Below are 24710 nucleotides of genomic sequence, written 5' to 3'. Positions count from 1 at the left end.
GCCCCCTGGAATACAGGAGTCATACATAAGAGGTGGCCATCCAACCTCTGCTTAAAAACCTTCAAAGGAGAGTCCACTACTTCTCATGGGAGTCTGTTCCACTGTTGAACAGTTCTTACTGTCAAAAAGTCCGTACTGATTAAAGCATTGACATTCCATTTTTATTCTTTTTAGCTATGCTAAGAATTGGATGTGGGTGCTGCAGGATGTATGGTGATCAATGTGTAACAGCTTAGAAAAGTACTCATATCTTGCATCATGTCCACGTGTTGCAAAGGAGCCTCAGTGAAGCTGTGTTTCTTGGGAAAGCTGCTGCTAGCTACAGGGAACAGTGTAATAGTCACAGTGACAGTGCATGAGGGTCCCTATGCAAGAGTGATTGTAAAACAGGGAAACTGGCTTGGCTTTATCACAGACTGAAGCTCCTGGAGCCTTAATGACAGGATGCAAGCTTAGAACAGTATTTATATCTCAGTTTGGGAAGTGATGACCGTACTTGCCTTAGGATTTATTGAATACCCTACCATGCCATAAAATAGCCCATAGGCAGGTGATAGGGCATTCCCACCAGTCCCAACCAGGGCTTTTTTCAGCTGGAGCTCACTGGAACTCAGTTCTGGCACCTCTCAGGTGGGTTCTGGCAACTTCCAGGTGGGCTGCATTGCCATTCTAAGAGAACAAGGGAGGCATTCATGGTGAGTTCCAGCACCTCTTTTTCTAGAAAAATAGTCCCAAGCAACATAACCAGTGGTCAGGTATGATGGGAGCTGCAGCCTGACAAAATATGTACAAGTTTATTGTCCCTAAACCATAAGTTTATTATCCCTGCTGTAGCTTTTACAATAGATGGGTTTAAGTTTTGCAAGAATAATAGTGTCTGGAGTGGAGCTTCATTTATACCCTTTCCAAATGATTTTGCGGTTAAGGTATGATCAGAGCTGGACCAATGATTGAGAGCAACTTAATTGTATGGCTTACATAGAGCTATCTGTTTGAGAAACTGACTTGTTTCAAATATGCTTTACCTTCTACGTTCCTCTAACTGAAAGCTAAAATTATATTTCAGGGAAGGGGACGAAGAGGAGAACTTGGGGTCACCTAGTGATCCTAGCTTATCACTCGCCTGTTGGAGTGTCAGTGGCAAGTACCTGGCTGGAGCTCTGGAGAAGATGGTGAACATATGGCAAGTTAATGGTATGAGCCACATGCGATTGAATGTCGCATACCTGTCATCAGAAGGAGCCAGCCTCATTGTGGTGGGGTAGAATGTAACTTGATTATAGAACTGGCCTGATACATTTTTCTGCCAGAGTGGAACAGCAAATGGAATAAAACAAAGGTGCATATTACCCAAAGCTGAACAAGTTATTATGGTGCCTGAGGGCTGAAATCCATAAGCACCTCTTCCTTGGGAATAGAAATACAATCATAAATATAAAAGCCACCACCTCCTTCTGTCTAATGGTAGGGCTGGTCCTGCTTGATCACATAGTGGCAAGAGTAGTTTGTCTTTAAAAGCAAACTACTTTGCTTTGTGGGTCAATAATACCAGGTGTGTACTTTGTGGGTCAATAATACCAGGTGTGTAGTACCACTTGCTTTCTGATTAATTTAGGTACCTAGCGCATGATTAATAGGTATCATTCATTTAAAAATCCAAATAATTTTAAACTCCCCCAGCATCCATGGGCCACTTTACACTTTGCACTTTTGAATGTTTAGACATCTAAGATTTTGAAGTCATAGAATCATGGAGTTGGAAGAGACCACAAGGGCCATCGAGTCCAAACCCCTGCCAAGCAGTCTTATAAAAAAACCTGGGATTGGCAGCAGCTGCTTCTTAAGCAACAGTGGTTTTTAAAATTAACCTTTGCTTGGAACAGCAGCTGAGAGAAAGAGGATAAATAACTGAAGATGGGTTCACAGTTGGGTTGAAACATGCTAGAACTTCTTCTGGGCTCGTCGGGGCGGGGTGGGGAAACCTTCAAGACACCTGCAGGGGGAAGCTTTTGGGATTCCTAGCCACAAGCATCCTCAACCAAGCAGCAAACCAAAGTCTGTCCTCCTGCTGTGTAAAAGAGCCTTTGAATGGGTTATCTGATAGCTTGTACAATCACAGGTTAAAATTACCAGAGTGCTTTGGCAGTGCCTAACTGGGGAGAATGCTACAGAAGTGACAGTGCTGCTCTTGGATGTGTTTTCATCTTTTGGGATTATGGAAATTAGTGGGTATTAAAATATAGAGAAAAATTAGGCGCACGTTACTTTCTTAGGAGGAAAAGGACTCTTGGATGTTCAGCCACATTGGGTGTCTGCTCTAGCATGGCCAGAAGAAGGACCAGCTGCAACATGGACAGGAGAAGCTCCAGAATCACTCCTTGTAGGTCGTATGGATGGATCTCTTGGACTTATTGAAGTTTTAGATGTTTCTGCCATGCACAGAGTTGAATTGGAACACTGCTACAGAAAGGATGGTAAGTAGCTGCTGCTGATATTTTTTTAAAATGTTGCTTTTTGAAGCTTAGAATGCTTTGGAAGTCTTGTCTTGAGAGTTACTCACAAGCTTCAGTTAACCTTCAGTTAAAACCATAATCTTAAGTGCAGACGCCAGCCATGGTTATGCCAGCTAGTGTTTTGGAATAATCTGATTTGTAGTTAACTCTGGTTTGCATTGGTGCCCTTTTCAAGGTTAATGCTGGGAAGGATGAGTTGCTTACGATAGGTGAAAGGGATAGAGCACATGTCCTCAAGGCCAGTTGCTATTCTGAAAATCATGACTTGCAAGAAGCCAGCCTGAACTTGATCTCTGTTTCTCACTCATGTCATTCATGAAGGCCACGCCTGATGGATTTATGTTCTTTAATGCCCTATGGTGTGCAATATGCTCAGCTCTGAACATTTATGACTACCTATTAAAGAAAAATGTGGACATTTGTTTCCATATCTGTGGGGGAAAAACTGATGTGCTTAGTAAGTCTTAGTCCTTGATTTTGAAAATTTCTAGGCACTTAGTAGTCTTCAAGTAAATTGTGTAGCACAATTGGAAGTGATATTTTTAAAGGAGTTTCCTTTCCTGCGCATGCACACTCACTCACTTCCCCCTACACTTTATTCAGCTTTGCTCTTGTTTTCTCCAGTACAAAGAAGTTTAATTAAAATTCTGCAAATTATAACTTGCTTATCCATATTTTCCTATTTGTTTCCTTAGTGTCTGTTACTTGCCTTGCATGGTTTAGTGAAGACAAACCTTTTGCAATAGGCTATATGGACGGAAAGTTGCTGATAGGCACGAAAGAGCCACTCGAGAAAGGAGGAATTGTTTTAGTGGATGCACACAAGGTAAAGCCAGGCATTATCATCACCCTGCCTCCCCCAAAAAAATTCTTGAGAATTAAAATAAACTTTAAGTTTATGTGCACAATTCTGAGACAACTCTTTCAAAAGGACCAGCTTGTACTCTTAAGGGAAATCATTTCTCACTCTGAAATTGCATTGCATTCTAATTATTGTTAGGTTCTTAAAATTACTTTATGACTTAGTCACACAGATATAAAGTCGTGTCTTCCACTGTCATTAAGGTCACCAGTTAAAGTAGTGGTCCTTTGCATTATTTGTCATTTAATTTTTGATGACTTTTTAAATGATCTTTGTGAAGCACCCCTAAGTACAACTGCTAATGGCTAGAGAGCAGGGAAAGAAGAGGGAATCATCTTAGGAGCAAAGATGCCATTTCTGTATTTGTGGGCCCTTGCAGTATTTTCACAGGGGAGCTGGCAAATTCACCTGTCTGGAGTCTGTCATATACCTTCGTCCTGGACCTAGAGAAGCATTTCCGATTGCTCTTGCTTCTTAGAAGTTAGCTTCCCCATCTATCTATTTAAACAGGGGAGTTATTTTTTTCAAATGGGTTTATTTAGTTAGCATTTGTGCCATGTAAAGATGCCGTATTTCAAAAAGTAAAAACCAGGACACCGCAAAAGTTGTTGAACTTTTTTAAGACAAACCCCAAAGTTTACAAAAAACGTGATTTCTCATGATTGCCAAAGATCCAGGAAAAGGCTCCGCCTTCTGGAAATTTTCCCCAGATGTCACTTCCTTTCAAATCCTTGTAATGTCTGGGAAATCCCAGATGTTTGGCAGCCCTACTACAGTGTATTTCCTTCTTGCTCCTCCAATTCTTCAGGACACCATTGTCAGCATGAAATGGGATCCAACTGGCAAGATGCTCATGACTTGTGCCAAGGAAGAGTCTGTCAAGCTCTGGGGATACATGGGGAGCTGCTGGCGACAGCTGTACTTGCTTCCTCACCAGGCTGTTGTGAATACCATAGCCTGGTGCAGCCTTCTAGGGAAAGGCCCCAAACCACAGCTCCTGCTGGCTACGTAAGTTGACCTTTTGCTTTTAATTCTTTGGTTCATCTTTGTACTGGCTGGTAATCCTTTTCAGTAGTTCAGGCTTATTTTATCCATAAACAATGGATGGATTTCTAGGACATTTCCACCTGCATTTACTCATTTTAAAAATGGTTATTTTTTAAGCCCAAATGGATGAACTCTGTATTGCCTATGTTTTGTTTTGTTTTTAAATTCCAAATAAACCCTCAGAGTCCCTTCCAACGCTATGATTCTATATTAAGATTCCTGCATTGCAAGGGGTTGGACTAGATGACCGTTGGGATCTCTTCACTCTATAGTTCTATGATTCTGTGATTCTAAATGGTTCTGCATTCTTTCTGTTAAATACAAAAGTACAAAATAGTGCAATAGTTTCAGAATTTTGGACACAGTGTTCACAGTTTTACCATCTTCTCCCAGTACGTGTGTCATGTTTCTGTAGTAGAACCCATCCTTTGGATGTACCTCCCCCCCCCCCACATCCTCAAAGAAGGCACCAGATGAAAGGAGAGACAGGCTTCATCTCTATGTTCCCCTCTGCTGTGGACTCCTGTCTTCTGCCATCTTTGTAATTTAGGGAAAGTTCTGAGAAGGCAGCTTGCAAGATTTCCGGAGACTGAAAAGCAAAACCTTTAGTGCAAACATGATTATATTGTTAACCAACTTGCCCTACTTTGTTGACTGATAAATTGTGGCCCTTCAATATTGCTTTTCTTAATTTTTATTTAGAGGATGCCAGAATGGTTTGCTTTGTGTTTGGACTGTTCCTCAAGATGAGCTGGTCTTACTGCAATCCAGTCTGCGTTGTTCAGAAGGATGGTGGGATGAGGAAGCCAATGGCAAGGTAAAGAGAACCATAGGTAGCAAGAGGAATCTAGATCCTTCCCTTCCTTGTTAGAAGGAGTGTGGTCCAGAAAGCAACAATATCTGATTTAGGAAGGCATCTGTCTTGGGGTGACAGAGGCAAAATAGACCTAGATTGTGCTGATGATTGGGAGTGAACAAACAGTTCGCTCTTATTTGTCTGTAATATTTAAAAATACTTGCTCAGCATGTTCTCAGTATTTATTCCTAGCAAAGTATCCATAAATACACCCACTGTGTCTATCTAATTTATGTTTGTTGAAGAAACTGCTGTGTTTCCAAATATTTTTGGGTGGGTAGGGATGGAGCTGCAGAAGGTAAGTGCAGAGTAGTAAAATGTTTGATGTATTTTTTAGTACAAAATATGCCCTAATGATGATATTTAATTTCTAGGATGCATACAGGAAAGTAGCTGAAACGAAGTGCATCTATCAGCTGAAAGGGCATATCACGCCTGTTCGGACAGTGGCCTTCAGTTCTGATGGACTAACCTTGGTATCAGGTGGACTTGGTGGGCTTGTGAACATTTGGTCTTTACGGGTAAGCAAACACTATTTAAGGAAATGTAAAGCTTGTTTTCATTCATTGTAGTCTTTTAGGGTTCCTAAAAGTTTGCACTTACCCTAAAGATTAGGAAATATTTAAAAGTTATTTTACTGATGACCTGAATGTAGCCACGAGAGAACGATTAGCTGGGCTTAAGTAATCAGCTTTTGTGGGTTTATCTTGTCTTTCCTTTAGGATGGATCTGTTTTACAGAGTGTTGTGATAGGTTCTGGAGCCATTCAGACAACCGTATGGATCCCTGAGGTTGGAGTAGCTGCTTGTTCTAGTAGATCAAAGGTATTTTTCATTTTATTTGAATGGAATTCTGCGTGCCCATCTTCTCTCCTCTCTGGGCTTGGGCTAGCCCAAGTTTTTAATCCATGCCTTGACTGTGTGTGCTCAGTTCTGTGTGTGACCAAGTGTGCCCTCCTAGTGACAGCTGTGAACTTGAATCAAGCAATGAACTTAACTTGTTTCTCAGCCAGTATCTCATAAAAGTTTGTACAGGAATTACTGGCAGTGTACAGTAATGGACAGCTGATTTCAGGCTTGCTGCATGGAATAATTAGTCTAAATTTGCACGTAATGAAGAATCTGGCTATAGTGCTGATCCTCCTCCTCCTCCAAAACACCTGCAGAGACAAATAATGAAATTTGTAATTTCTGACCACTGGTGGAGCAAATACAATTGGAAATAGTAACATAGTAATTAATGTTTTCTTCTAGTAGAAGGCGGCTGTTTTCCATATTGTTAACATAGTCTATATTAACAGATTATCAACACATTTGAGCATCATTATATTGCAATATATAATAATCTCCTTAATGGCAAGCACTAGAGGGGGAATCTGTGTTACTTAAATGCAACAAGAAGTCTTGTGGTACCTTAAAAACCTATCAAGTTGCATTTCTACGCTCATTTACTTGGGAATAAGCCCCATTGAACTCCATGGGACTCACTTCTGAATGGAGATGTATAGGATTGTGCTGCAAGGCTGCAATCCTAAACATACATACTAGGGAGTGTAAGCTCCATTGAACACAGTAGGCCTTACTTCTGAGAAAACATGCTGAGGACTAAGAGTTCGTGCATCTGGCAAAATGGACTGTTGCCAATGAAACCTCTGCTACAGAATAAATGTTTTGTCTGTAAGGTAGATACCGCAAGACTCTTTGTTGTTTACCCTTAGTGTATTAAAAATAACATACATTAAAGAAGGGGAAAAAGGGAGGGGAATGCTTGCAATTAGCAACATAAAATCGGTGATGAAATACAAATAATTATAGTAAACAAAACCAGATTTATATCAAGCTTCTATCTGTTTGTAAAAGCTAAGCAAGCTGTTTTTCTCCTTTCTTTCCTGAATTGGACATATTTGAATTTTGTTCAGGATGTGTTGGTGGTGAATTGCACATCAGAATGGATCTCTTCCAACCATATCCTTGCAACCTGTAGGACTGCTTTGAAACAACAGGGGATTCTTGGGTTAAACATGGCTCCCTGCATGAGGGCTTTCCTAGAGCGTCTGCCCATAATGCTTCAGGAACAGTATGCTTATGAAAAGGTAAGAGGAGGACTTGAATAAGGTGACATGTTAGTAATTCAAGAAAGCTGCAAAGTGCTGTTTAACTGTGCATAGTGCTTAACAAAACATTTTTAACACAAGATGTGAGTAGAAATGCTTATCTTACCTTGCATGAAATAATATGTCCCACACACTTCTGGTTCTCCAGTATTTGTTTAAGAAATGAAAAGAGAGCCTTGAAATTAATATTCTCTGGCATTGTTGGGATATGGGCAAAATATTTGACCAATTTTATGTTGCTTTTTGGCAGAATAACTTCCTTTGTATAACCATTTTGATTTCATAAGAGTTTCGTTAAGCTGATGGAAGTTAGATTGTGTGTACTGATGTAGGTTGATTGTATCACTCCGTAAGATGTCACCTTATGACCATTTGAATCCTTTTCCTAAGAAGATGTTTGGAAAGAATTGAGAGAACATGGAGAGTGAGGGAACTTCAATATTGGTGTGATATTAGTTGTGACGTGTGTGTCCCCCCAAGAAGGCCTGATAATTCATTGAACTGAGCCTGTGTTCATTGTTGGACTCAGAAATGAGAACACAAAGATGTACTTAAAACTGGTTAAATGACCCCAGCAACCTTCACACAGTCACCTTTCAAATGAATATGTTGGTTGCATACAATGTAGTCCTAAGTTAAAGTCATAGAGCAATATAGCTGGCAAAATGTTCTCTGGCAAAACATTGTTCTAGAGAAGGCAGAAGCAGGTTGCTGGTGACTTTGTTGCAAAATGGATTGTACCATCTGTTGTGCTGTGAGTTTTTGCTAGTGGACAGTAGCTCCTAAAAGTCAGAGATGGTGGTGGTGGCAGCAGCAGGAGAAAACCAATGAGTGAGTACCAGTTGGATTAGATTGACTAACCCACTCCAGGACTTTGTAAATGTTGGCTTTCCTCTTTTATAGCCCCATGTAGTTTGTGGAGACCAGCTTGTTCATAGTCCATATATGCAATGCTTGGCTTCGCTGGCCGTGGGGCTTCACCTGGATCAGCTCCTGTGCAGCCCACCAGTCCCACCTCACCACCAGACTTGCCTCCCCGATCCTCTGACCTGGAACCCAACGGAGTGGGCCTGGTTGGAGTGCTTCTCGACGACAATTAAAGCTGCTGAGGCTCTGGCCAAAGGAGCCACTTTTCCAGAGTCTTTTACAGTCCCTGATCTGGAGCCTGTACCAGAGGATGAACTAGTCCTTCTTATGGTAAGATATGCAGGTTGGTGGTGTGACAAAACTTACAAATATCAGTGGAGCACTTGCCAGGGTTGGGCAGAGAGAGTTAGTACTGTTTCAGTGGCACCAAAACAGTAGCACACCTGCCTCCCCACTTATCCTTAGAATAAATTTTCAGGGCAATATCACCCAAAACAACCCCAGCTTTGTGCCTAATAATAATAATAATAATAATAATAATAATAATAATAATGATAATAAATATTTTAATTATCCAAGTGCCTGACATATTGAGATGCTTTTAAGAGCCCTTTATGACAGGTCAGTATTATTATTTCTCTGTTGACGATAAGGATGTTTGAGGAATTTGATTATTGGGAATTTGTATATGAACTGTCAGGATCTGAAGGAAGGATGGGATCCTGCTGCTAATATTATTCATTCACTCACTCACTCACTCATTCTTCCTTTTCAGACACTCCTCTTTCTCCATTCCAGAAAACAAGTTATATAGCAGTGCTTCTCAAACAATTGAAGTGGAATCCACTGTAAACTTGCATAAACATTTTGGGATCCACTTGTAAGCTAATCCCACATTTACAAACCCAAAATTGACTGGTTGATTGGCTTGCACCACAGCCAAGTCTAGCAGCTCTCTCAATGGCTACCTCAGCTAGCCCACCCATGCTCAATGTAAAATGGTGTGTGTGTGTGTGTGTGTGTGTGTGAGAGAGAGAGAGAGAGAGAGAGAGAGAGAGAGAGAGGCTGGCTCAGCGAGTAGCATCCTTGACTGGAAGTTCAAAAGTATTTGTGCATGCCCTGATGCTTCCAGTTCTTGCGAAGAAAGAAGCTCATCATTGTGCAGCCCACCCAGGAATACGTTGGGGCCTACCACAGTTTGAGAAGCACCATTTGGTAGGCTTTTGAAACATAAAGAAATTACTCCTCTGACAGAGAGAGAAGAACTGCCCTGGAAGGATGGAGAGCAGCTTATGCATTTAGCCTCAATATAATTCATTTCATGTTTTGTAGGATAACTGCAAATGGATCAATGGGATGGATGAGCAGATTATGTCCTGGGCAACATCACGGCCTGAGGTTAGTATAGTGAATGGTGTGTTTAAGCAGCCCGATGTGGTGATCCCTTTCTCTGATAGGCATCCATTTGAGAGTTTATGTCCTGTACTTTTCAAGATGGGAACATGTGACCAGGTCATCTGAATGCAGTCTCCCTCTCTTGGCATCTCCTTTAGTCAGTCCCTGCCTTCGCCCAAAGCAAGTGTTACTCCTCTCCTCTCTTCATTTGTGCTCAGGTTGCTTTCCGCCTTTTTCCACTTTAGCTTCTATGTCCAGCTCCCTCCCCCTGTTGTATTTCTGTCTCTCTCAAAAATAAATAGTTTGTTCTTTTTCTCCTCCGCCCCCTCCCCAGCATAAGTGAAATGGCTCTGACTGGCAGCCAGTCTAGTAAGTTTGTATGCAAAAAAAAAACACAGTACATCAATGTCATTAATCAAAAGGCTTCCCAACAGCCTTCAGGTGCCGGAGCAGCTTTCTCTGAGTGTCAGCTCCATGTCAAATCAAGCAGCTCCAGTTCAGTGTTTCTTATCAGAAGCAGATAAGCCTGCCCCTACCAAACCCTACCATTGTTGGGAGTGGGGTGTCATTTTGATCGATCCTAACATATGGCAAGGAACAATCTCACCAAGCAAAATAGACTCTTGCTGGAGCATGTTTTCCTGCCAGACTATGAAAAGATGACACCTCCATTGTCTTTTACAGAAAACAAAAACAAACTTTGAACCGCCCAGCAAACGATACTGATATTGAATGATAGGGAAGCTTCTGAAAACCCTTTCTCAGATCAGCCCTTGGCAGTCCTAAGTTGGCTTGCCCTGGGTCTTGATCAGTATAAACTCACATCACCATGTTTTATTGATACTGCTGTTTTTACTAAGGACTCTTTTGCTAATGTGGAAATCTTATTATGCTCTAAGCTTGGCCACAGACTTAACTGAAGGAAGAAGCAAGACAAGGAAACCATTCAAATCACCTAGTCACATGTCCCTACCTTGGGTGAATCACATCCACATGTCAACCAATAAAGGTCATTGTCAGGAAACTGCCATTGGCTCAGGGGCGAAAGGGGAAAGGGCAGATGGATTACACAGAGCCCCCAAGGATCATGGGAAGCAGCACTTCCTCAGCAGAGGAAGGAAGCCACGGCTCTAGTGGGGAGGAGATGCAGGGCTCAGAGGATGCAAGGCACCTTGCCTGAGCAAAGCGGGGAGGAGGGAGGTTCTCCTTTACCCAAGCCTTCCTTGCGCAGTAGGCTTTCACGCAGAGAGGGGAGGTGTAGACTGGGGGTCAGGAGACTACTCTGCTGGGGAAGATTTAAGGACCGCCCACTCTCAGATTCTGCCAGTGAATGAGCAAGACATGGAATAGAGGCGCTCTGCATCGTAAAGGTTTTTAGCACCAATAATAAAGCTTTAGAACAGACCAGTGAGGCATCTTGCCTGATTGCTCTCGAGCAACCACCCAATACCCTTAACAGTCATTCACAATAAGTAATCAGTAACCCATTCTGAATATCTCTCTTATGTTGATCCTCAGGACTGGCACCTTGGTGGAAAATGTGACGTGTACCTGTGGGGAGCCGGGAGACATGGGCAGCTAGCTGAGGCTGGACGCAATGTCATGGTGCCTGTGTCAGCACCATCATTCTCACAAGCTCAACAGGTAAACCAGAACCCTTTCCTTACCACTTTTTGAGGGAGAGTGGGAGGAGGCATTGTGTCCGCCTGTTCAGTGGTTGCCTCGCTTTCCATAAATGGCTGGAGTGGCTGTTTGACACAACAGCAGGAAAGTTCTGCAAAGCAAAATAACCTCGAAGCATACAAGCCACCTTTTTCATAAACAAGGAAGCTCTAGAGACTAGGCTGTGCTGATGCCGAAGTCTGTAAGAGCCAATAAAAAGTTACTTGGGTGCACAATTCAGGTTTCTGAGAGTAGGCTTTAGTGCTGCCCTGTTCCCTCACATGTTTACAAGGTGTGGTTATTATATCCTGCAACAGCAGCGGGGGGTTGGGGTGGACTAGATGTGCTCTGAGGTCCTTTCCAAATGTGATTTTAACCCTGCTTATGGTCAATGTGTGAATTAGGAACAGATCAGCTTACTGTCTTTGTGCTTGTGCCTGTTTAGTGGTGGATGGGATCTTTTTTGTTTTGTTTTTTAATTATGTATTTTCCATTTTCCTTAATTGCATTAGGTCATTTGTGGCCAGAACTGTACGTTTGTGATTCAAGCTAATGGAACAGTCTTGGCTTGTGGAGAAGGAAGTTATGGTCGGCTGGGACAAGGGAACTCAGATGATCTTCACGTCCTCACTGTTATTTCAGCATTGCAAGGTGAGTAGGAAAAAATATATCCACTGAATGTGGGACATAACCCATTATTCACTAATTTGATGAGACTGAGATGGTTTCACTTTTCGTTGGGACACCAGCATTTCATTTTGGGAGCTTAATAGGCAACAATATGTCCTGGCATGATTTATAGGTTTATTTTAACAAAAATCATTGAGCACTTTTTGTCAGTTCCACAAATGACAAATCAGTTTTGTTTTGCTTGTTGTTGGGATTCCTTATAAAGCCTAATTGCTGGTATTTCTATAATCTCTTCCCAGAGCAACAGATCAAGTAAAATTATGTATAATGCTGAAATAATAATAATCACTTTCTTAGGTGCTCAAAGCATTTTTCATGCACCTTTGCAACATTAGGTGGTAGTCCCCTAATGTTACACAATAGGGAAAATGGGCTGGGGGGGGGGACGCAAATAGGCTCACAGGCCTAGCTGGGGCTGATAGGAGTTGCAGTCATTTGGCTGATAGGAGATGCGGTGCAAAACGTCATAAGGGCACCAGGTTGCTGAATGCTGCTGTGCCTTATTTGGTCATTTGGCTCAACTAGCTGCTTATGCTTTGGGATAATTCTGACACTTTTTTCCTTCTTGTGCTGTAGGTTTTGTTGTGACCCAGCTGGTGACATCTTGCGGATCTGATGGGCATTCCATGGCTTTGACAGAGAGTGGTGAAGTCTTCAGCTGGGGGGATGGAGATTATGGCAAACTGGGCCACGGAAACAGTGACCGGCAGCGCCGACCCAGACAAATAGAGGCTTTGCAAGGAGAAGAAGTGGTGCAGGTTTGAGGCAACAGTTATTTCTCCCTAGTTTTAAAGTAGATTAGATGTTGCATCAACTCAATTGCTCTTTTAGGCATTAATGGAGTCTTTAATCTGAATTCAGGCCCATTGGGTAATGAGTCAAGTTTTCCTTTTACCTGGTTGGGATAGAACCAGGTGTGTTATCCCTGCCACAGGCTGACAACTGAAAGCTGCACTCCACTTCTCAATCTTCTCTCAGCAATTCTTTCCTTCTGTGTCCGCTTGAAAACAGTAAGCGGACTGTTTGTGGCAGCCAATAAGTGGGCTGGGACAGAGAAATGCACCATGTGATTATGTCAGAACCTGGTAATCGTGCCTAAACATCAAGCATACATCAAGCCTGCTACATTGTAGGAAGGCAGAATATCTGCAGGCAGAACCTGAGCCCACACTTGCTGAGAGTGGAAACCACTTTGTTCCAATATGTTCATAAGCCACCTTATGCAGGTCCCATGCCAATGAGCTACTGCCTCTCACCCCCCAAAAAACTATAGCAGATGGGCCAAAAGTTAAAATGCAGTCCTGGAATTGAGAAATGTATCCATAAGATACATTCTCCAAATGTTTGAGTCAGTAAGTAGAGAAGACGTTTTCTAAATCTGAGAAAAGGCTTTACAGCTAAAGACAATGAGTGCCTTGGGTGAGGGCTACAAATCCATCACCTTCCTTTTCTTGAAGAACTGAGGCCATGTGTTCTGTTGGAAATAACATATTTGTATACTGTTGCAGACTCTGTTTCTAAATATTTCTGGATATATTCATAAATAAAAAGGACATTCACCATAAGATCTTCTGATTCACTCTCCCCTCCCCTTTCCCCTAGATGTCCTGTGGCTTCAAGCATTCAGCTGTGGTAACTGCAGATGGCAAACTGTTTACCTTTGGAAATGGGGATTACGGCCGACTTGGATTAGGAAACACATCCAACAAGAAGCTTCCTGAAAGAGTGACAGCACTAGAAGGCTATCAGATAGGAGAGGTCAGGCTTGATTTGCATTCATGTGTATAACTGCACTCTCAGATTGCGTCACAGTCCCTTTACAGGCTGGAATTTGAAGGAGGAAATTCCTGCCCAACCATGTTCCCATATTTTAATGTTAGGTAGTTCAAAGCACGTGTACAAGCAACAACAATCCACTACTACCCCCCCAAAAAACTCTACACGTGTAGTAGCTCACATTTCTACCTCCACCTTTGTGTACAAGGTGCTTTGAGATCAGAATATGGCCACCAGCACTCCCTGAAGGAATGTTGGTGTGCCTTGGTTGAGATACTTAGCTGCTCTGAGGATTCCAATATCTGTAGGGTCAGCAGCATCAGCATTTGCCTAGCCTTTTTAAAATGCTGCTGTTTACAGAGTGACTAGGTTTCAGAGCAACTGCCCTGGAGCTTTTGAGGCAGCCCTCTCTACCATCCTGGGGGTAGGCCTTATATGCCTGATGTCTTGTGGCATAGTTAGGCCATTGATGTCAAACGGAGGGCCTCCCACGTCCTCACTTTGGTGCCTGCTGCAGCTCATTCTCCCCTGTGGCCCTGGTTGTGGCGCCATTACTACTCCTGCTGAAAGTAGGCTGGGGAAGAACCTGCTACAGTGATATTCCTAAAACCTCTCCCCAAAGCAGCTGTTAGTTGAGACTTCTTTTTTTTGTTTTCGGTAGAAACCTAATTACAAGTTTACTCTTCAATACTAGGTTGCCTGTGGACTAAACCACACCATAGTAGTGTCCACAGATGGCTCAATGGTTTGGGCTTTTGGTGATGGTGACTACGGGAAGCTGGGCTTGGGAAACTCAACTGCAAAATCCTCACCACAGGTTAGCATCCTCTGTGTAATTTCTCCCATAATATCTCTAAAAGCATGTTCTGAATACACACCAATACTTTTCTTTCTGCATGTCTTTTTGTTATAGCAATAGAACTTGTTGATTTGCATTTACCTGCCTTGGATCTCAAAGTGGGACGTTCAAATGAGTAACCCTGGCTAATATCTGAGCATCTGTATGTTGACTCAGAAGTCAATCTGCTGAATGTAACAGGACTTGCTTCCAAAGAAAACTCATTTAGTTGACAAAGTTAATTTAACAAACACAAGTACACAGTTAAAAGGCATTTAGGGTAGTGATAAATTAATCTGCACATAAGAGAACAAAAACTAAAATACAGTGTTGGTTAACAGTAGTTTGTATCTGCAACATCCATTAATTCTTACTCCAGAACCATAAAATCAAGTTCAGTATCTGAGACCTCAGCCTGCCATTGCAGAGTCATGCAAATCAGTGTATGCATCCCAGATTAAACATGCAAACAAAAACAAATACTGAAGCTATAGTGTTATTAAATTTATTACCCACCCTTCTCTAGCAGGTTCCAGGGTGAGTTGCAACAATTTAGAATTCAGTATTTAAAACAATTAAAATATACTAGTCACAGGAACAGGGTGAATGGATTCTGAAAACACATATCTAAGGTATCAAAGGTCCGCATAAAAGCATCCATTGGAAGCTATACAGTGAAGAAGAAGAAGAAGAAGAAGAAGAAGAAGAAGAAGAGGAGGAGGAGCTTGGATTTGATATCCCGCCTTTCACTCCCTTTAAGGAGTCTCAAAGCGGCTAACATTCTCCTTTCCCTTCCTCCGCCACAACAAACACTCTGTGGGGTGAGTGGGGCTGAGAGACTTCAAAGAAGTGTGACTGGCCCAAGGTCACCCAGCAGCTGCATGTGGAGGAGTGGAGACACGAACCCGATTCACCAGATTACGTGACTACCGCTCTTAACCACTACACCACACTGGTGTAGTGCTAGATGCACCTCAGAGGGAGCGGTGCTCACAAGCTAGAGTCTTCTCCCCCTGCTCATTTCAGGGGAGGGCAACCTTGTCCAGAGCAGGGTCTCCAGACTTGGCACACATAATACCTCTGTCTTTTGACCATTCAGCTTTTGTTTTAGTAGTTTTGAGATTAGGATAATGCAACTCAATCGCTTTTGCATGAAAAGCAGTTCTGTTTCCATTGGGCAGAAGGATATGCTTGTATGATTCTGGAATTTTAAAATGAATTGAGATTGAATTGCAGCATGCCCTGAAAGGTGGTTTATAAATATTGTAATAAATAAATTAAATTTCTGTTTGAGACGTACTGTCTGTCTGTCTGGTTTTTGTTTTGTTTTTTCACTGTGGATCTGTTATTAAAGTAGGGCAGTAATTTACCTTTTAATCTTTTTTCATAGAAAGTAGATATTCTTTGTGGAATTGGAATAAAAAAGGTTGCCTGTGGGACCCAGTTTTCAGTTGCATTGACGAAAGACGGGCATGTCTATACATTTGGCCAAGGTAAGCTTACTTGGCGCTTACTCAATACTGCAAACTTTCCATGCACTTCAGAGCACCCATCCTCCCATAGCCCATCACTGGTTGGTTGGTTGGTTGGTTGGTTGGTTGGTTGGTTGATTGATTGTACTGCCCTTCATCCAAGCATCACAGGGCTTACAAGTCACAGGGTGGTCTGCCTGGAAAGAGATGTTATGCCATTGTAAGAAAAGTGATTGTCAAAACTTCTCAAATAGATTTTAGCCTCAAAATTAAACAATGTGTTGTGTGTTAAACTGGCTCGCTTAATGATAAAGCATTCAGAAAATTCTTCTGGACATCATCTGAGCACAAATTGGGGTGGGATTTGCAGTCTCTCTGGAGACACTTACCGCACGTGCACATTGGATCACAAAAGGCATTTGCTCTGCCAATGTCACACACTGCTTTTTCAAGATAGAAGCAAAGGACCTTCCCTGCAATCTAGCTCTCTCATGGGTGGCAGCAGCGTGCAGGTGATGGACAGGGTCAGAGTCACCCCACACTGTTTCTGTCACCTATTCCTTCCATCAGTATATGCACAAACACACAAAGATGCATTCCTCCTCTCCCTACCCCACCCACCCCCACCATAAAAAGGCCATGTGCTCCTTCAGCTCACAGGAAACCATTTTGCTGCCTGAGGGAAATGGCAATATGACCTACCCCAACACCCCATATACAGAATCCTACATACACACTGGCACTCAGACATCAACAGTGGGTATGGGATATCCTCCTTCATTGTGCCTGAGGGCAGCAGGCTGGCTGAGGGGGCTCAGGGAAGGTTAGCTTGGGGGAGCCAGGGGTGATTATGGGGGCTGCTGCCTCCCTTGACATCTAGTGCTTCAGGCTGTGGTCTTACTCTGCCTAATGGCAGGGCCAGTCCTGATCAAACAGCATGGAGAAGACTGGCAGGCAAGGATGCATGTACCAGTTTGGAGTCCAAAAGAGTTTGGTGGCTAAAGCATCTTTCTGAGGGACACCGCTGCTGGGGATTCTGTGATCAGCTTTATTTGCTTTCAAGCTTGCTTGCTGTTCCTCTCTCCTCTCTCTTTCTCTGGTGGTGGTCAGATGTGGAAGTTGCAGTGAGGTAGGAGAAACGTGGGGGAGGCAGGGCAAGGATAGTGGGGTTGAGGAGAGGCCGCAGACTGGGATGGAAAAACTTTCCAGGCTAGATCTGACCAGAGGCCCACAGTTCTCTCTTTCTGCTTTCGCCCTTTGAAGTCCCTCTTGTTTCCTGGGACACATGACCAGATTTTGTACTGTTCCAGACCGGCTGATCGGCTTGCCAGAAGGGAGAGCCCGCAACCACAACCGTCCACAGCAAGTTCCAGCTTTGTCAGGAGTCTTCATTGAAGATGTCGCTGTTGGAGCAGAACACACTCTCGCTCTCTCTGCCTCTGGGGACGTCTATGCCTGGGGAAGCAACTCGGAAGGGCAGGTCTGTGGAAGGAGAAGAGTCTAATTTTGACCACCAAAAGTTTGCCTTTTCTGCCATTTGAATGAAAAGAGTAAAATACAGGCAACTCCCTATTTTCACAGGGGTTGTGTTCTGGGTCATTGTGTGCATTGGTGGAGCACGCCTAAGCCTGCCCCAGTGCCGTTCCACCACTGCCCCATTCCTCCCCCTTTTGAGGCCCCAAACTGCTCATGTACCAGCAGTCACGCACCAGTTGAACACGCACAAAACAGTCTATGTTCAGTTAAACATTCTTTCATTTTAGATTACTGTCCCTACTTTATTCCCAAAACCTTTCTGCATGGTGAGATTAAGGAACGGTCCAAGGTATATGAGCCTTTGCTTCCTCCATCTTTCACCAAACACACAATCTAATGCCTGAACCAGGAGACACATTTATTTGAATGTAGCATCTCCCTGTCCATCTGCTCCCAGTCCAGAACTCCAGTTGTGTATTTGACAGCTCTTCTGCATGCATTAGAGGGTTACATAAGTCCTCCTTCTCTCCCAATCTCTTCCTGGTTTCTAGCTTGGACTGGGCCATACCAACCACATCCGGGAGCCAACTCTGATTACCTTCTTGCAAGGGAAGAGCATCCGGCAGATTTCAGCGGGGCGATGCCACAGTGCCGCATGGACAGCCCCACCTGTTCCACCACGAGCTCCAGGTAAAGAAGGGTGCTGAGGCTGGGAGTGAACCTGACAGCCAAGGACTGTATTGGCCGTTTCCCTGCAGTGCCAATCCCAGGTTGGGGGGCAAAGCAATATTTACATGAGTCCTGATTCTTCTGTCCTTAAGACTTTTGATGCTGACAGAGGAGCAGGATGGGATAGCACCCAATTAGTGGTAATTTACACAACCAATATGATTTATGAGCAACAATATTGTGTCATATTTTGACAAAAAAGTGCTTTCATGCTCTTTGTTGTCCTTTCCCCTTTGAAGATCCACCAGTGCCATTTTGTTGGCATTACAGGCCTGTCAGAAATGGTTGTACATGCACAAGGCCTTTGAGGCTGCAGGATCACACACTTCCCTTCTCTTAATTCCGATGGCAGGTGTCTCAGTGCCTTTGCAGCTTGGCTTGCCAGATGCCATCCCACCTCAGTATGGGGCGCTGAAGGAAGTGAGCATCCACACCGTAAGGGCAAGACTGAGGCTGCTGTACCATTTCTCAGACCTCATGTACTCCTCATGGAGGTTGCTGAATCTCAGTCCCAATAACCAGGTAAAGTTCCGTAATTTATAACCTTGTCACAGGTGTATTCTTAAGCTTGTAAAATCTCACTCCAATAAAACCTTAGTTACACTGCTTGATAATCTCTTGTGTACAGTAATCTTTTTAGCAGCTAGTCATCCCACTCACACCTCCCTAAAAGAACGAGCTAATCCATGGGGCAGCTTGCAAGCTCTGCTTGTGTGATTGGGGACTGTGGAGGTGCACAGTTGTGTTGTCTCTTGCACAACCTCAGCTCACATCATGGAAGCTCATATAGGCAAACCTTCTATGGATTGTGCTCTTTGGTGTCAAAGCCAAGTCTTGAAGTGTCAATATCTTTAAATGCTTTTGCTTAAATATATAAATGGAAAGTGAGGCTTGGAAACAAATTACACCTACGCAACGTTTCTAAGGAGGTCTCCATAATTGCAATGGAAGGTGGGGGAGAGAGAAGTCAAGTGCAATTCAGCCCCTCCACCCTCAGGATTCATGTCCAAAGAGGCTGGTCTGCCCAGTCCCAGAAGCACTTTGCTTCATACTCCATAGAGGAAAACTGGCTGCAGGCTGAGCTAAAGGGCTAAGCTGGGGGGGGGGGGAGAGAGAGCCCCTTCCTGCAACTTGCTATTTGGTTTGCCAGTATTGTGAAGGGGATGTTTGCTGTGTGTGGCTCCTACAGTGGTGTCTCTTTCAGGAGCAGCAGGGACTCCAGCCCAGTCCGCTGTTCTGGGGGAGGGAGGTTGGCCGGCAGGCAGGCAAGCAAGCACTGGGGCTGGAGAGCCTGTTGACCTCAAGCAGGCGGTCCTCCTTTTCTTACAGAACAGCACATCTCATTACAATGCTGGGACATGGGGGATTGTTCAAGGGCAACTGAGGCCGTTACTTGCACCGAGAGTTTACACCCTCCCTATGGTCCGCTCCATTGGAAAAACCATGGTTCAGGGGAAAAACTATGGGCCACAGATAACCGTCAAAAGGATCTCAACAAGGTCAGGCTGCATTTTTCTTTCTTTCTGGTGTTGTAGGAGGGACCCAGTCAGCATGGAACACTATGCAAAGCCATGGCTTAGTGCAACTGGGCAAACGTGTGGGTGCCCAGAGCAAAGACGGCAGCTACTGCCCTCCCCTCTGGTCCTGCTGCTACACTACCCCAAGCAAAGTCATGGTTTAGCTTAGCCTCGTATCTGAATCAGTGCTTGTAGTTTGTTTTCCTCCAAGCAAGATTGGTTGAAATTAACAGATTTTTTTTCCCCCACAGAGGTCGGAAATGTAAGCCTATTTTTGTTCAAATCGCAAGGCAAGTTGTGAAGCTGAATGCATCGGACCTTCGCCTGCCCTCTCGTGCCTGGAAAGTGAAATTAGTGGGGGAAGGTGCCGATGATGCAGGCGGTGTCTTCGATGACACAATTACTGAAATGTGCCAGGTAGTTGATTTTCAGTATAGTTTTAAATGGTTTCAGTTTCTTCCTCAAAATCTTATCTCCTGCGCATGTGTCCTTGGCCTGATGAAAATTCTGAATTAAATGCCAGCCTGTTTTGGAATGGAAATGGGTTTGTTGAGTTGGAAGGTGATATTATAGTCCAGCATTTTTTTACTTATGTCAGGATTCTGAAATGTGTGAAGTGAGGGTATTTTGCAGGTTAACAAATCGGTAGTTTTGTATAGCTATATAGATCTAATAAAAAGTGTGACAGTCTATGGTAAGAGGACCTTCCTTGGGACTGAAAGCAGCCAGGCTGAGATAATGTTGGCCAGTCAGGTAGCAGAATGTGTCTCCCATGTTCTTGCATGCCACTCTGTGGCATCCCCACCAGGGGGCAGGTATGGCTTGCTTCTCCGTGGGATCTGCCCTCCTCATAACCAGGGACACCTGCACTTATTCAAATAAAGTGTTTCTGGAAACTCCATAATCTCTGCAACTGGCCATTTGGGTATAGAGGCTCCCTGCCCTGTTTGTTTACCAGAAATTAGGTGACCATTCAACAGGGCTATGCACAGATTCCCAGATCTGCCCTGTTGCTCCCTGGAACAAGCTGATTAGCTCAGGGCCACCTTGGGGGCCACCCACCCCAGATCGTCCCTGAAAGGGGACAGGCCAATGATTTTTAAAAGGATTTTAAGCCCAATTTTAACGTAGTTAAAATGAGGTTTTAAAAAGGTCAGGTGGGGTGCACCAACACCATGCGGGATCCAATATTCCTACAGAATAATCAATATTGTTAATGGCAGCTAAGAGAGACACAGAGAGATCTTACTTGGGGAGACCACATTGCCCCACCCCAGAGAAGTGTGCGTCTGCAGCTCTGGCTCACATCCATGAGAACTTCCTTGTTGGATTTTGCTCCTTGTAAATTATGGCTTCTTGTGGGTGCAGCAAGCGTTTTCCCAGCCAGCAAAATACTTTGTGCTGACCCTGTCTATTGTGGACCTTAGTTACCTGCTATTACTGCTCCATAGTTACAGCATGCCATACATTAGCATGGAATTAGAGTTTTATAATATTTTTTAATGAAAATGAAGTCTGTTCCATGATTCAGTTTGGAAGCACTGAGACTGAGTTTCTCTAACTCAAATCACCACTAATTTTGTACGTGTGAGGGCTACAAAGACCCTTTTTGTTGTAGCTAGTATGAAAACATGTAGTTTTATATGCTTGGGCAGATCTGATAATGCCTTAAATGCTCTCTCTCTCTCCGTCCCTCTTTCTTAATTTATAAGGAACTTGAAACTGGTGTGGTAGACCTCCTAATTCCTTCCCCAAACGCAACAGCTGAAGTCGGCTACAACAGAGATCGGTAAGTGGCAAGGTCTTCTCTTCTTTAAAGGCTGCTAGTCTCTGAATTCAAGGCAGGCCCTGTTGAAATGAGTGAGGGAAGCCCCTGTGAGCTTAGTAAAATCACATAGGTATTAAGGGGAGTAAAATGTTGGATGTTGGCTCTGGACTGTAAAAGGTAGACAACTGGATGAAGGCCAGCTAATTGCAATCAGGATTCTGAACTTAATTGCCTGAGTTGGATCTGCAGCTGCCCTCTAGTGATATATTTGCAATCCATTGACAGAGAACCCAGACTCTGAACTACTGTATTTTTTGCACCATAACACTCATTTTTTTCCTCCTAGAAAGTAAGGGGAAATGTCCGTGCGTGTTACAGAGAGAATGCCTATGGGTGGCGGGGGGGATCTGCTGCAGTCGTGAGCAGAAGATCCATGGTTCCCCTTCCTTCCCTCCTCCGTGGCTTGCTTTGAAACAGCAAAGCGGGAGAAGAGCCGCTGAGTGGGGAGGAGAGAGGGACAGAGAGCCTGCTTGCTTTAAAGGAGCAAAGCAGGAGAGAGGAGGAGCCACTTACACGAGTGTAAGCGGCTCCTGTCCGGTTGGCTCCTTTAAAGCAAGCAGGCTCTCTGTCCCTCTCTCCTCCCCACTCAGCCCGCTACATAGCAGCAAAGTTTTTCAGCTCGCTAAGCCGGGGATGAGCGGGGAGGAGGGAGAAAAGCAGAGCCTTTAAAGGAGCAAAGCGGGAGAGGAGAGGAGCCTTCTCCCTTTATACCCCTCTTCTGCATTATTAGCAACATCCTTCTCCACCCACCCCACGCGTGCTCCTTGTCCCTTGAGTGCTTTTCCTTCCCTCCCCACTTAAAACGTGGTTACAAAGCATGGATCCACATGGATCCTCAGGATTTTTGCACTGGGTCACCCCAAATTCACCATCAGATCACATAGCATGTCCATGGCTACATCTTGCACCAAAAAAATCACGCACCCACTGTTGCCTGGGGCCGCAGTGGTGCAAAAACGTGGTTACAAAGCATGGATCCACATGGATCCTCAGGATTATTGCATTGGGCTACTCCGAACTCACTGTCAGATCACATGTCTGTGGCCACAGCATGAACCACAAAAATTATACATCCACTGTTTCGTTTAGAATAATTTTTTTTCTTGTTTTTCTCCTCTAAAAACTACGTGCGTGTTATGGTCAGGTGCGTGTTATAGAGCGAAAAATACAGTATACAGCAGCTTGTAGATCAAACCCATGCCATGCAAAGCGGCTATGCATGCTGTTGGGATAAAAGTTCATTTAAACAATTAAAAAGGTGTTTGCATGAAAATTACTCCACCACTGAACCAGAAGAGACTGGGTTGTCTTAAACAAAACTAACCCTTATTCATAGAACATAATGCCGTAAAATGCCCCCACGTATTGAGGCAGTCACATGATAAGCTCAACGTGGCAGAATCAAAGGACACTGTGATCTTGTGTTTATGGAATGGCATAAAAATATTGAAAATAAAGTAAACTTATGTCAACTTCAGTATATTAAAAATGGTTATTCATATTATTTTGTGCCAGATTTCTGGGCATATTCCACAAATAGCTTCAAAAATAATTTGAACAAGTTTGTGTTTGGAGTTTGTACTGCAACGTATAAGATTCCCCACCAGATTGGCCCATGACAGCCTCAAGGATCTGAGCTGGTGGGCAAGCAGGTGCTGTAATTATCTCTGGGCACAAAACTGCACTTAAGTGATGCAGAGTCCCTTGAGTCCTGTGATACACGCTCAGATCCTGACTCTTTGGGTAACCATTCTAGTGAAGGCTGTGTATTGACATCACTCCTGTGCCTTGTGTCTTTTCAAGGTTCCTCTTCAACCCTTCTGCCTGCTCAGATGAACATCTGATGCAGTTCAAGTTCCTGGGCATTCTGATGGGTGTGGCCATTCGTACCAAGAAGCCTTTAGATCTCCATTTGGCTCCCATGGTCTGGAAGCAATTGTGCTGTATCCCACTCACTCTGGAGGACTTGGAGGAAGTGGATCTTCTCTATGTGCAAACCCTCAACAGCATTCTTCACATTGAAGACAGTGGGATTACGGAAGAGAATTTCCATGAGGTAAGTTAAGCAGTAAGCCTCTGTCCAACTGTTTCCACCTCCTGAAGTCAGCATGCTAGATGCTGCCATGCAAGATCATGGCCCTGGAGTTGAAAGTCATATACTTAGTTTGGGGGCACTTGCAGAATGAGAAGTAAAAAGAATGCATAGTTGAAATCTAGGCTAAGGTGGAAATCAGTCCATGCATAGTAGTGAAATGATAAATATGGACATTTTGGAAGGTTGGCCACAACTCCAGTGTTAAAAGTGTTCTTCTTTCCAATTAGATGATTCCTTTAGATTCATTTGTTGGTCAGAGTGCTGATGGAAAAATGGTTCCCATAATCCCTGGTGGGAACAGTATCCCACTTACTTTTTCAAACCGAAAGGAGTACGTGGAAAGGGCCATCGAGTACAGACTCCATGAAATTGACCGTCAGGTGAGAATCTCAGATGTATTTATAAGATTTTCATTTTTTAAATAGCTGTTTATAATTTAAAATTTTCCCTGGTTTTGTGACTGCTTTCTATTATGAAGACTTTTATGTTGTCACTTTGCTGCATCCAGGGGTCCAGTGGTTTGCCCTCTGAAAGTTTATAGTCAAATAGGATCTCATCTGGATGCATCCAGAATATAGTTTTGATAAATATTTTTAAATGATACAGTAGAGTGGAGAAAGAGATCTAGCAAGATACCTCATGGTTAGTCCAATCTGTGCTGCTGGAGTATGCAAGCTATCAAGACTAGTTCTTCCTGTCAGTGAGCTCTGTGAAGCTCAAAAGCATACTCTATGAAATTAACAAGAACAACACATTATGCTACTTCATTAACGTTACTTGAGCCAACCAATAGTGTTTTTAGTCTACGATTGCAAGAATATAGTTCTCCCTTAGGGAAGTACTCCATAAAACCTGCATCTTACCAAACACATGCAGAACTCAATGCATATCCTTTTTTGGAATATCACTTGATCATTGACAATGAATCTAGTGTTGCTGTTTTTCTCAAGTAGTACATACATACATATATAATT

General features: G+C 43.5%; 1 protein-coding gene across 16 annotated transcripts in view; it reads left to right on the top strand.

The window, feature by feature from the left end:
• Positions 1-24710, top strand: part of HERC1 (HECT and RLD domain containing E3 ubiquitin protein ligase family member 1) — a 118366-nt gene that overhangs the window by 90491 nt on the left and 3165 nt on the right. For 10 of the 16 annotated variants that reach the window (XM_081170474.1, XM_081170465.1, XM_081170461.1 and 7 more), the window contains 24 exons: positions 1067-1194; positions 2274-2474; positions 3209-3339; positions 4184-4383; positions 5125-5239; positions 5653-5799; positions 6001-6102; positions 7197-7370; positions 8295-8588; positions 9591-9656; positions 11172-11297; positions 11828-11966; positions 12582-12763; positions 13608-13763; positions 14476-14598; positions 16010-16112; positions 17402-17571; positions 18119-18257; positions 18649-18818; positions 19605-19795; positions 20065-20230; positions 21526-21602; positions 23445-23697; positions 23964-24116. In XM_081170474.1, coding sequence (XP_081026600.1) covers positions 1067-1194; positions 2274-2474; positions 3209-3339; positions 4184-4383; positions 5125-5239; positions 5653-5799; positions 6001-6102; positions 7197-7370; positions 8295-8588; positions 9591-9656; positions 11172-11297; positions 11828-11966; positions 12582-12763; positions 13608-13763; positions 14476-14598; positions 16010-16112; positions 17402-17571; positions 18119-18257; positions 18649-18818; positions 19605-19795; positions 20065-20230; positions 21526-21602; positions 23445-23697; positions 23964-24116 — 3706 coding nt within the window. The remainder of the gene's footprint in view (positions 1-1066; positions 1195-2273; positions 2475-3208; positions 3340-4183; positions 4384-5124; positions 5240-5652; positions 5800-6000; positions 6103-7196; positions 7371-8294; positions 8589-9590; positions 9657-11171; positions 11298-11827; positions 11967-12581; positions 12764-13607; positions 13764-14475; positions 14599-16009; positions 16113-17401; positions 17572-18118; positions 18258-18648; positions 18819-19604; positions 19796-20064; positions 20231-21525; positions 21603-23444; positions 23698-23963; positions 24117-24710) is intronic. The other 6 variants (XM_081170466.1, XM_081170464.1, XM_081170463.1 and 3 more) reach the window with 1 other exon arrangement.

Source organism: Podarcis bocagei (assembly GCF_964188305.1).
Source record: "Podarcis bocagei genome assembly, chromosome: 14".
NCBI lineage: Eukaryota > Metazoa > Chordata > Lepidosauria > Squamata > Lacertidae > Podarcis > Podarcis bocagei.
Note: the sequence above shows the minus strand (reverse complement) of the source record. Positions and strands in the feature narration are given on the sequence as shown.